Source organism: Pieris napi, chromosome 17, assembly GCF_905475465.1.
Source record: "Pieris napi chromosome 17, ilPieNapi1.2, whole genome shotgun sequence".
NCBI classification, from domain to species: Eukaryota; Metazoa; Arthropoda; class Insecta; order Lepidoptera; family Pieridae; genus Pieris; species Pieris napi.
Window position 1 is genome coordinate 226,236 of NC_062250.1, and position 14,137 is coordinate 240,372.

Sequence of the window (14,137 nt, forward strand, 5' to 3'; positions counted from 1 at the left end):
ACACTTTTAAAATTAAAGCAAGAAAGTCGTTGCTTAAAGCCTCTTAATTAAGACATTTATGTAACGGCAGTGGCAGCTTATCTACTAAATATCGTAAACAATTTGTTTGCGCCACATTGCTACACTTCCTAGATGCATCTTACAAAATACGACGTTACATACGTAACTATTTATGAATGAGAAAAGAAAGAAAACGTACCGTTTCCTCCAGTTTTGGATAAAACTCCAGTCACACTGCTCATCGTCATCCAACATTGTAGCTTCATGTTGCTCCACTCCACTACCACCACCATGCACTAATTCTACTAACTGACGCGCCCTTTCGAAGTTTCCTTCGAACTCTACTATCAAAAAGCCATCCGAACTCATGGTCTCCTTGACATCTTTTTTGTACGTTGCATCGTTGATTGGTATCAGTCCAGGTGCTGGTTCATTCTTGATTTCCGAATAAATAGCCTCTGTAACTTGTACTTCTGATATAAGCTGAGTTCCTCCACCCTTATCCACTTCTCTTCCTATTCCCGATTGGTCCTTATCATCCATTATTCTATTGGCATAGATAGCCTCTTCCTTTTGCTCTTGAGCTTTTTCTTCTTTTTTTTCTTCATTATGTTTTCGAATGAGAGAATCGCCAAAGTAAATTACAACTTTGTTATTATTTTGTGTAATTTTATTAGCCAGTCCATTTTCAGGGACTTTTTTATTTCTTTCATCAGACAATTTCTTTGCTAACTCGTCATAGCAAGGAGGGCGATTATTCAATGATTTTTTATCTGCTCCTTTATTATCAGCAATTTTTTTTTCAACGCTCTGGTAGATAGGTGGCCGGCAGCATTCATCTAATTTCGAATTCCATAGCTTGGGTTCACTGTATATGTGTTCAAGAGATGTTGAATTTTTTTGTAAGGGCACGTACTTTTCATGCACATTTTTTGAGTTCTTTTGTTCGTTTTTCCTAAAATTTAAAACACTTCGTCGTACATTAGGGTCAGGATTATCACTTATTTTCTTGGAACGCGAATTTCCTAGAAGTTTAAATAAAGGTTTATTGTCGGTCTGCTTCATTCTGTCTGAACTGGGAACCTTTCGAAGAGCGTAGGATCCTTCTTCAGAGGGTTGCGGATAGAGTTGTTCACAGCTTGTAGACTTGTGTGTTGGAGAACGAGGTTTTCCGGGAGCGAGTGGTTCCCGACTCTGCCAGTGTCGAACTGATAGTCTGGCAGCTCCTCTTATAAATTTCATAGGCTCCCAAGCCTCAGCTTTCTTAAGTATGAAATTGTCGCTCATGTTTTGTTTGTTTGGAGGTTTGCGGGCGTCGGCGGCACGACAGGACTGGAGCTCACGGCAGAGAAAGCAAGAACACCGCGCGGAACACAGCATGACTGCTCGAGCGCACCGTCCGCACTGCTAGGCTGCGGCCTCCTCGTGGACGCCGTTACTCAAGAACTATTGTTTAGCCCCGCTACTCTAACATACGCGAATAAACGATACGATACGGATTAGCGATACCGTTGAGATTCGGGCGTTCGTGTAATTTGGCGTAACCATAGGTGTAATATAGTTAATAGCGGTTCCGTCACTCACGTCGCAACTAGACTCTCCATAAAGTTTACGTCGCTTTCTAAGTTTACGATGTAACCAATTTATGGACGGCTCAGACAAAAATAGTGGAAATTTAGGGCACGAATGATGAGTGAACAATTATGTTTGATATGATACAGAAATGCATTACGATGTGGAGTGTGCACTTGTAAGCAATAAGCATCAGTGTTCGATTGCGGCCGACGAGGAGCTCGGGGTGAACGAAACCATAAAGTGTTGCTAATTATAGAAAACGCTTGAAATCAACCGAACATCCCATTACCGATTCCTTGATTATCGTGAACTGCATTTACATTTTAATATTTTCCAGTTTGTTTATCGAGAACACGAGCTCATTGAGCAGATATCTTGAATGTACCGCGTTACATTAACGGTAAAGGTATGTGATTAACTTTTATATTATTGAATTGTTTGTGATATTATAATTAATTTAAATCATGTTCTTTTCAATGTAATCTTTAATACGATACATTTTTGTAATAAAAACAATGTCTATCTAAATAAACAAAATATACCTTTTTTACGTCTGCGACAATTGCAAAGCACTATTACGAGGACAAGTGGTAAAACGTACTTGCAACTTGTTGCGACGTGGGAGGAAGTTGCATCCCATTGCATGTATCAATTAGTTTTTATTAAAAGGTTTGACTTTAATTTAATATGAAAACTGGTGGACTAATTCTAATAGCCGCCAGTGCACAAAACAGGCTAACTAAAGCAAATATTTTGATAAAGGATAAAACTTAGAAACAATCCCATTTTGGTAGTGTTTCGATGCAAGTTTCTAGTCCCTTTTTGTACAACTTGCGTGTTATTGCAACATCCCTAAGTTCTTATGTAGCAAAATAAAATCGCCCGTTACTCGGTAATAAGTGGTCTATGCATCAAGGCATTTTTAAATCAAAGTTCAAACTCACTCCAAGCAATAATTTTTATTTCCTTATATCAGTTATTATAAGAAAAACTAGAAACAACATTACATAGTAAATTAAAAAGATGAAATAGTCTAGCGTATGTTTAAAAGAGTCGAAGAGAAAACTAAACATTATGTAGTTTCGAAACTGTTTCCCTCGCAGTTAAGTGTGGACAGATATTGAAACGACATCGTAAACGATAATAATTATTGTCTCACTGCACTTTTATTGGCCTGCGGCGTCTCTAGCACGGACTTAGTTGCCAGTTATATGAACTGTTTTGTCTATAGAATATTAAATATGTATTATCATTCCATGAAATGGAACATACACATTAAACATAAACACAAAACTACTTCTCACCAAAAGAATATTTTTTTATTTCTACAAATATTATTCTTTGAATATTTAACAATCAAATATACAGTATTTACAATTTTCTTAACTAAAAACCATAAGTAGCCTTAAAATATAATAACTAAAATACATTATTAAAAGGCGTCTCTTAAGGCAAGGATCCGAAGATACTGGCAGCGTTCCCCCTTTGAATAGCTAGACTAATTCTTTGTTCGAGGTAGCTGCTAGCTCTTCGGTCTCCTGTGATGTCGACTAATCTTTTTTCTATTTACTTAAAAAGCCTGATTATTGATTATTATTATTGATTCCATTAATTTAACAGACAAGTCACGATGTTTTATTAAATTTTTAAAGTTTTATCAAAACATAGAAACCCTCAAAAAGACGATTCAAATTTTTGTTTTTGGACAGAGCACATAAGCGTTTACTAAGAAAGAAGTGCTTACATACACGTGCATAGCTATATTTCAACTAGCTACTTAAACCATCTAATTAAATAATCCTCGTTGCTTACTTTAGCGAAATAATACTTTTATTGTAATATTTTATTATGTTTTCCGAAGAATAATGTAATACTCAGAAAGACCGTCTAATTCCGTTCTAGTTCTCACTGAATCTGTTAATAAACGAAAGCCTAAATTTAAGTCTGCCCCAACGTCGTAAATGCATGTGAATTTCATCCAACTTCATTCACCATTCTTTCTATAATCATGATTCACGAATGAACAATTATTTAAAACAATAAATTTTCTCAAAGTTACAGCATATAATTAGTGTGCGGTAACGACTGCTTTCTTACGATATTTTCCAGAGTTCTTGCACAATAACTTTCGTTACAAAACACTTCGCGGCGAGTATTGTTCATAATCACAATTAAGTAGCTGGTTCCCATCCCAAGGTGATAGAGAAAGTCCTTTTTCCACTTCGGCATTGTTAATTACTTGAGGTGAAAGTAAACATCGATATTGCATTAGTTTTACGGAGATGCGCTGTCGTTAAGAAATCATAGCAATGAGGCATTTCTTTATTTCGTATTAATTGTTACCAAACATTATAACATAACCTTTTTATTATTACCTGAAATAGTTTTCGTGACATTTATAATGTTAACAGAACTTGATATTTAAAAAAATACCCAAACAAAATAGGCGATTAACAAAAATTCGGCGTCGGCCAATTTTATCCACGACGAAATGTCGCTGCTAAGTTGATCATCAAATCATCACACGTTTTTTACCCGAACAGGTCCGGGTACATTATATAGTCATTTGCAGAGGTATGCGGCTGCGGGGCGCATCTTTGGTCCCCAAAAAATTGCCAAACTGGATTTATGTAGACGGGAATGCTCACTGCGTCCGGCCATCTTATGTTTACTTTAGGACTGGCAGTTTTGAAATAACTACGATAAACTACGATTGTAGAGTGGATGGGTAGGTTTTTTATAACTGTTTGACCTATCAATAATAAAGTTATAAATTAAAACTGACTGTGTAAATTAAAAGGTATAAGTAGATTGACAATACTGCATAGTTGCATTTTAAGGCATATTTTACTTTACATATTTTTTCGCAAGGAATAGGGGACAAATAACTAGACATGGTAATATTTAAAAAAGAAATTAAAATCTTATCTTTGGTTTTGATATTAAACAAGGATTAATTTGGTTTTAACATAGGAAGTGGATGTTATATTATCTCTTTGGCTGGATATAGGAACATAATATCCATATTTTTATATATGTATTTTAAAATGAAATGAAGTTTCAAAAACTACCAAAAGGATTTGTGTACGGCTTTATTAATAGAGATCCCAGCGAAGGTTAATTGTTGTATGTAAATGATTAATTGTAAATACATAGATAGCAAGAAATCTTGTCAAAAGAAACGCAATATACAGTCGAAGCTGCGGGCAAAAGTTAGTGATGCATATAATTGACATGTTAATTTATGGTTTCATCGTGGAATTGAATGTTGGTATCATTCATTATGAGTCAATTAATTAGCGTTTTTACATACATCTCGAGTTCTTGTTCTTTTTTGCAAAAGGCCGCTAAAAGGAAGCACCAGTGGATGTTATCAGCAAAGGTACCGCTGATTGTAAGGCCTCGAACACACGGCCTTATCGCGACTGAGAGACAAATGTACACTAATTGGCCCCTGTGAGACGGACCGGCTCAAATATGGCTATAAAGAGTAATAATTAATAAAAGGATCGCCTGATGATAGACTCTATCAAGTAACGCAAACTTCGTTGTCCTCATTACAGGGTTCATCTATCTCTTAAAAATTCACTTGAACCTGTGGGGTAATAGAACGTGCACGATTTCGTTTGCTACATACAAATAAAATACGTAAATTTACAACAATAATATCTGTCAAGAAGTTAGGATGTCCATAACTGTTGTGTGAGATTAAGGAACTCGAATAATCAAAAATATAATTAAATATTTAACTTAATTACCAATATAAGATATTATCTTCGTATAAGTTGAGTAAAAATTGACGTCTCGAGTCTCGGGGGCAAGACTGGAAGCTGATCGGGAGGTGATAAGCAAATTTGTGTATCTCCCGCTAACGGAGTCGTGGATCGTGACTGATAAACACGAATATTAATCGATCTCCAGCTCTTTATACATTCTTTCAATATAATTGCATATCTTTAAAATGTTTTTAATATTACGCTTGTAGCTAAAATAACTGTTATCGGTTTATGAATATTTAATTTTCATCTTTGACATGCAATTCAAAATTTATAAAGCAGCTTTAGAAGCTTTATTCTTTTTAAAATCCTGCTTACGTTTACAAGTGTATCTACATATGTCATCTATTTAAATAAATTATATTTGTATGATATTACAAATAAGTTCATCGTGACTTAATTATTAAATTTATTAAAAGATATAGTGTGGTTATTATACATATATAGCAGTGTTGGCTTAGTGGCTTCAGCATGCGACTTTCATCCCTGAGGTGGTTCGATCATCGGCTGTACACCAATGGACTTTCTATGTGCGCATTTAACATTCGCTCGAACGGTGAAGGAAAATATCGTGAGGAAACTGACTTGCCTGAGACCCAAAAAAGTCGATGGCGTGTGCCAGGCACAGGAGGATGTTCATTGTTCACCTACTTGACTTTTTGACGAATGATCAATTCAATTCAATTCAATTCAAAAATCATTTATTCACGTAGGTAACACAATGTACACTTGTGATTCGTCATTAAAAAAAAAATATTATTGCTTCTAATTTTACATTTACTGCCAGTTCTCAAATCAAGGGCGTAGAACGGAAGAGAAGAACTGGCAATAAACTCTCCGCCACTCTTTTTAATCGCCATGTTTTTTTTTTTTTTTTTTTACACAACGTTTGTAAGGAGCTGCAACCATTACACCATGTTCCACATGACATTTTAACCCTTAAATGCATGATGATGTATATATACATCAGTGTTTTCTTCCTTACATAATTTCTAAACAGTAACTCAAGCACAGTACTTTTAACTTTTTTTAGGTGCTAAAAATATCTGTCTTGGTTTTTGAACGCAAGCTTTAGTGTTTTGGCAGTTGACTTTTTTAATTGTCATAATTTGACAGCTAGCCGCGCTACTTACAAATACTGACTTAGGCGGTTAAATTTTAATTTCGTTTTAGTGGATACCAAATAGTATTATTACGTGCTTAAAGTGATATACGAGAGAATAAAGGTAAGAAGGACAGATTACATTGTATTTTTTAAGAATTCAATAACAGTTGTTGTAAATATCAGCGTTATAATTGTGATGTAGAAATACATCAGTATGCACAATCGGCAAGAAATAGTTATACTCAGTCTAACTGTAGGTATAATATTTTATTTTTTATTTTTGACTTTAATTTATGAATTACTTTGACATATACCATATATTTCAAACAGATAAATAATTTAAAATTATTTATTATTACTATAATATTCATTTCAACACGGTAATACGGCTCACCACCTATTACCTATTACGTGGGACAAAGTCTATGAGGTGAAATGTGGGCATATAATATGCCTCTGCCTACCCCTTCGGGGATAATATATGCTATCATTATATATGTATGTAATATTAAATTTTTACATTATAGGTATATAGGGTAGGCGGAGACTATCCTTCAAGTTATATATTCCTAACACATATCTATCTATCACGCTTTTACTTTCATGGCTAGTTATACATTCGTATGAATAATTACATTTCATAGATACGTAATTTATTCATATGAATTTTATAATTATTTTTCCAGAATGTCCCGCAAATTGGCAGATAGAGACATAGAACAAATTTTGGCGGCTTTAGAAAACGGAAATATTTCTGAGGATAGCTTGGAAGATGAAAGTGAAGATGAAGAAACCTTTTACACTAATGCAAGAGAAAAAATTCGAGAGTTGGAAGACGAGGATGCAGAGGACCATGAAGATCCTAACTATAGCGATCCACCACTAGTTCAAGATTTTCCTGGCCCATCAAGTCAAAGTATTGCTTCATTATCCACGCAAGAAGGTCATGAACACTTTGTAGAGTTTGATAAAAGGAAACTCATTTGGAAAAAAGACAGTTTGTTGTATGACGAAAGCCGGAAATGGTATTTACGCTTGTTTTATCACCTTCTGGACCTCACAGTAATCAACTCATGGGTGCTTATTAAACAAAATCTAATTGCTAAAGATGTCTCAAAAAAGCAACTGCCTAATCTTGGGGAGTTTCGTAATTGTTTGGCTGACACACTGTGTAATATAGGTAAATCTAGTGGTAGTAAAAGAGGACGTCCTAGTACTTCCTCTCTAGAACGCGAGCTTCATATAAAAAAACAGAAAGGTCCGCAACATCCACTCCCGTCAAAAGATCTGCGCGTAGATGGATTCGAACATTTGCCTGTATTTGCCAACCGATTACGGTGCAAGATGCCCAATTGTAAGGGCACCACACAATGGTCGTGTACCAAATGTAATGTACCGTTGTGTCTAAATCAGAGAAACAACTGTTTCAAAGATTTTCATACACTGTAATAAGACTAATTCGTAAATAATCGTATCATATAATAATACTTAGTTAACATTATTAAAAGTAACTGTAATGCATACTGATGCAGATCTACATCAGTAAGTTTTTTGTATAAAAATATACTTTTTATAAAAAAAAAAATTTTTTCTTTATTTTTCCCATAATCTATGTTTAATTTTCTACCTGTTTCAATTTATGGTATTTAAAAAGGAAAAAACATGCATTTAAGGGTTAAGTAATTAATAATAATAGCATAAATAAAAACAAAGACCTTTCCGGTATCAGCATGAGGCATGGTGAAATAGGAGCACGCACTTGCATTCTCGTGGGAACAACACGCAAACACATAGTCGAAATAATTAACATCACCGCATACACGAATTCAAGTACGACCAGTCACCACAAGTAGCACCCGTTCACGAGTATGACGCATGGCCAGCCATCGGCCCCCTCGCCATATTTTAGATCATGATACAGAAATCAGAAGCTCAGACCTAAAAAGGTTGTAGCGCCACTGATTTATTTTTTTATTGTATAAGAATATATATATAATTATATGTATAAACCCTGTCCACCGCTCTCCGACAATAATACATTACAGAGGAATCCGTCAGTTTTAATCAGACGCTGCTCGTTATCTGATCTGCTTCTGGTCTTGAAAGAATTTAAGGAATTTAAATATCTTACTTATCATCCAGTATGTACAGGACATGTATCTCTTTTTCTCGAAGCCTTAATCTTATTATAAATACTCAAACAGTTCTGGCGTATTTTTACTTCTTTATTTAATTACTGACAAATTTACTCAAACTTCAAGCGAAAAGCAACAATAAACAGCTTCACAATCAGAGTTACTAATTAAGGAAGCTAACATTATGAATGAATTGTCCTATTAGGTATAAAGAATTTTGATTACTTTTACAGCGAAACTTTAGCTTGCAATTTGTATGAATCTAGTATAGTAATAAATTCCACAGCAAAAGTAATTTAGTACGAAAACATTGAATTGTTTATTACAATCATAAGTCATACAAATTCAGAGCTAAACTATTAATTATCGCCCACTGTTAAAGGTACATAATTCGCGCGGACCATAAAACTTACAGCTTGAAAGAAACAAACTTAAATAATTGCTTAACTCGTAAATATGTTTGAACATAAAACGCTACCAGTATTTACTGGGCACGAGGTGTATATGGGCCGGCAGACCGTTATTGGGATGTTCTAGAAACTTTATTTATTCGACTTTTTATTCTTGTTAATTTAATTTGGGTTCAAAGTGATGTATGATATTTGTGTGTAATATACCAAGCAGGGCAGTAGTAATTCAACGCGGACAAATCTGCTGCGTTCTTTCGAAATTTTATTTCTTTAATTAAAGTTTAATGAGATTTAAGAAAGACGATAATTCCTAGTAGATTGTAAATATTCAAAAGGAAAAAAAACTTTTGAACAATTTGTAGTAATATATTCGTCCTCAGCTACTCTCCTATCTAACCGGTTTTATTCTCATTATACAGAAATTAATCTCTATGGAAATTGGTATTACGTCAATCAAATCACGTTCAACAAAACAGTTGCCTAAAATGTATGCACCTCATTCAAGTTATGTTAGCATTTACGTACGTATAACAAAAACGTATAACAATTCAATATAAATCCTAGAAGTATTAGAAGAACCATGATGTATAAAATACGGAGACTGTAAATAAGAAGCCTCATTTGAGGTGAAGCCGCTCACATAAGCTGCTGTAACTCACCTTCGTGGCTTAGGGCGCAAAATCTCATGAACTGGTGGCTGACGCCTCGGCCAGCCGGCGCACGCGCATGGTCGTTCCGGGTCATCAGCAGTCACAGACACTGCTGGCACAGCGGACACTGCTGCCACCCCTGACACCGCCGTCAGGGCCGGCGCCGCAGATAGCGTGCGCGCATCCTCACTGAAATTTATAGTGGCTTACTAGAAATAGGTTACTCAGCTAGTAGATAAGGTAAAAAAAGGAAAACTTATTTATTTTGACGCCTCCGAACAATACTACTACTAAATGTATTATTTAATATCTGTTTACTGAAATGTTTAATAAAACATTTACTGTATTAAAGTAAACTTAAAAACGTCGGAACAGCACTGCAATATCCTCATAACTCGCGTGGAATATCCGAATGAGTCATTTTAAATAATCCGTTGTTAATCATCGTTCCTCTCGTTGGAATTTTTATGTGCAGGAAGAATGTGGAGGGGTCAGGCGTGTCTGGTTACCGCAGTGCGCGATACTTAATGTCGGTAATAGCGGTCGCTAAGGTCATTCGTTTGTCAGGAATTTGTAAGGAATGGAGCCTGAGATGGTGTTAAATGTTTTTACCACTGTTTATTCTCTTGGAAGGGACTAAATTGTGAAACTTATCCAAAGAATTACTGCCGTCTTCTTTGTTCACCGCGAGGCTCTACGATAAGACAGAGTTTAGTTTTTCTTTTAATAATTTCATGCTTTGCTGTTATAGTATACGGCATGAAATTTATGATTTGATCAGTAATTTATAGAGGTGTGCTCACTAAATGATTCGTGTCGAAGGGTGGAAGACAATGCACGGGAAACGAAGCTCAAATCCTGACCAAACCGGCGGAGATTGCACTCCAACACACGAACTTCATACCTTAGCATAATATATTGTAGCAAACGTTGTTTCCTAGTATAGAAAGGGGGATAATCAAAATTTGTAAAGCTATTCTACTGATCGAGCCGTAACACTATGGGTGTGGCAACTCATTGCATTTGCAGCACAAGTAAACAAGAGATAGTGTAGTGACGTAACTGGTCATTGCTCTGAGAACAACAAGTGCTAACAGCCTACTTCCGAAATCTCAGGCCGCCGCGAACACGTCTAATTGGATTAGCTTCAATGTTCACAAGAAATCAACAAGACGTTGGGTGTCACGACGTCGTACAAAACACTTAAAGTTGAAATTTGTTTTTTTTAATTTTAAAATTTATTAGTTAATTAGTTTTTTCAATATTAGCCATTTCAATCCGTCCATAATAAGAACGAATTCGGTTAATCAAGAGAGCCACACAGACTCTTTAAAAATGTCTGTAATATTGATGATGAAATTTAAAGTACAAGAGGTGCAGTGTAGTTACACGAAGTGATAAAAAGCAGGCAAGGAGCGAGGCAGAGTGGTAGCAATTTGCGAAAGTCGGATAATTAGTGAGCCCCGCACCGAGGGACCGCATTCCGACACCAAATACGGTTTTTGAATCGTTTACTTAACCACTTTCGGTTTTTAGATTACATCGCTTTAAATAAGGCATGCTGAAACGGACATTTAATTTGTATATCTTAGATTAATGCATTTCGTACTTCCTGTACAATTAAATAATTATGCTCCCGACCAATGCTCCTGTATCGGTTGTTAAACACTGTTATTCTACGTACAGTCACTATGCATACAGACGCTATAATAACCATCAACATAAAACATATAATTCCTAAAGTTCTAAAAGTACTAAAATGAGTATCTTCGTTAAACGTTACTTCTGATGATAAACGAAGAACAACACACATATTGTAACTGACGCAGATGAATCACTTTGTAAAATATATTAACTAATACAAGCTGGTATTTATGTAATTAATTTTAAAATACTAACTGGTTTTTTATTAAGTTTATGATGTAGTTAATCTACCATTAATAGGTTCAAGTAAAAAACGTTTCCTTTATTTAAATATTTGCCTAATACGCGTGTTATATTCGAGGTCCACAGTAGCGTGTCATCAATCATGGCGAGAAAAACATTTATTCGGCGCGGGCGAAGCTCTCGACTGCATTATTACAGTAAATTACGTCTGAAGGGCATTTTTGATGGACCCTACAATTTTCTACCACCTGCTATCGTTTTATATGTAGATGTCATTAGGATAATATTATTTACGAAGAAACGCTATTATATTTCTTTAATGTAATTTTAAAATATAACTATGTGGGTTACCGTAAGTAGTTTATTACAGTTTTTTCTAATTCACAACATATAAACATTACGTATATTAAGATGCACATTCTTCGTTCAGGTCATGGTGCGTGTTTGTACCATCAGCGGGGTCAATCAGGCCCGAGGCGGAGACGCACAGTAGTTCTAAGAATCGGTCATTTGTATCGGAACGCTTCTGACGCAACAAAAACTTAACCATTTCGAGGTATCCCCGTAATGAGCTATTTATAATCCATTTCGGGGCAAAGGCCTTAGGGCACTTTGCATACTTATGTAAATCCAATTTGAATAATGTCTACAACCGCCAATAAGAAACAATAAAATCGCTATTAGCTTCGGGGATAATTGATGTTTAAAGGACCTACAGAGTCCCGCCGAGTGAAAGAAAAACTACAGGAGCCTAAATTATAAAACCTGTCGTACGTTATTCCTGTATGCAAATTGTATTGGGGCTGCGTATCGTAAATTCACCAAATATTTTTGTTTAAGTGGAAAATATTCCGCGATCACTCTTATAACAAAAAGATAATACAAATCAACAGTCATGTTACATATTCTGAGTAATTTATTCAATGCACAATATTTGAATGCTTTGGCCGTATTTTTGGTAACCGAATTAGACAATACAAAACCTGTGCTAGAGATAATATGTTGTGGCATTTAAAGTTCAGTTATTCAATTAAAATTTGAACTTGGAAACAAAACTCAATATTTCAGTAAAAAATATACATTTAAGTATAATTTTACCATAAAAATACTCGAGTAATGAGCAAAATTTTGATATTCAGCTCACAATTTCATACTTTGCGCTCAAATGCAATGTCAAAACAAAGTCGCGGACAACGAGCACCGAGCAGCAGGTGTTTCTCTCGGAACAAAACGATAAAAAACTGTTCAAAAACAGCGAGCTCGTATCGGCTGGCCACCCCGCTCTACCTGACACAATGGAATCTGAAAAGGGGCAAAAAGCTCCCGATTGCGCGCCCAGCGTTTTCGGGTTTATGCCCTTTTGGGATTTATGCCGCTATTGGATCCAATTTGTTAATACAATAGTAATGGCCATCCTCTTAGTACAACTATCGGTTATAAATAACTTTAACTCGAAGACGGGTATTTATATAATTGTAATTGGCATTCAAATAGCTTTTCTAGTTATGCAATTGCATTTTATGATTGTTATAAACCTTCCTTATCATCACACAATCAACTGACTACGGATAAGTCGTTAAAACTGTAATATAATGTCCATTAGCGTTTATATTTTGATTGATACTATAATAGCATAATGAATGTTGCCTCACGACCGCTACTCCTTGACCTTTTCAACGATTTATAAATCCAATAAAATATTAACTAAAACGTCATTTGGCGTATATTAACCCTAATAAAACTCTATAAAGGCGTAAGCTACTTCAGTAGGTTCAGCGGTACGGATTTCCCGTAGAATAGACATCAACGCTGTTGAGATTTGCGGAAAATTTACGGCATATCGGACTAATGATAAATACTGAAATGTAATTACCTACATTCATAATAACGAAGCTAGTTTAATTATTGTTAAAAATATTATTAAAACGCCTGAGAAAGTCTAGTGTTTGCGTATAAAACTAAAACAAAGGAGAAAATGATCTAAGATCAAGATAGAGTTCCATGAGCTCCATGTAGTGATGAGTTTCATCTAATCAATTACAAAGCACTTTCACTATTGTAAGTTTTCCAAGTTTTTTACGACGATGGCGACGTGACGTGGGAGCAAAGCGTCTGGAACATGCCGGTAAAAACTGTACTTAGTAGGTACTATCAGATGCAAACGTAATTACGACATTTTATTACCATGTCTTAATTATTTAATCATAAGGCGATTGCAACTATTCGAAAACAATTGAACAAGATGCGTTTCTATGGTTTGTAAGGTTATCAGTATTATGTACACATACCTACATACATGTGGAATTATTTTAAAAATATCTTTTTGCGAAGTTTCCTACGTACTTTTTTATAATCTAAATTATTACTATTTTAACAATAAACTACACATATGTTTTGATTCATTCTTTTTTTCTATTACTATAATATGGTTAGGATTTTATTGATTTTGATTAATAAGATTTATTTCATTCCTGATCCTATAAATAACGTCATATAAATCTAGTTAATTTTGGAATTTTACTCAATGTCATTCTAGCAAGCATGTTTAAAAACGGTACCCATAGCCTATACCATAAATAATAATTATCCGGAGCTGAAT

At 35.0% G+C, this 14,137-nt stretch overlaps 1 protein-coding gene across 4 annotated transcripts in view; it reads right to left on the bottom strand.

Annotated features, from left to right (window-relative positions):
• LOC125057782 (ankyrin repeat and BTB/POZ domain-containing protein BTBD11) overlaps nucleotides 1-14,137 on the bottom strand; it is a 34,470-nt gene that overhangs the window by 17,048 nt on the left and 3,285 nt on the right. Inside the window, exon 2 of one of the 4 annotated variants that reach the window (XM_047661676.1) lies at nucleotides 9,661-9,840. In XM_047661676.1, the coding sequence (XP_047517632.1) occupies nucleotides 9,661-9,840 (180 nt within the window). Of the gene's footprint in view, nucleotides 1-199; nucleotides 1,418-9,660; nucleotides 9,841-14,137 lie in introns of those variants that run through there. The other 3 variants (XM_047661677.1, XM_047661675.1, XM_047661674.1) reach the window with 3 other exon arrangements.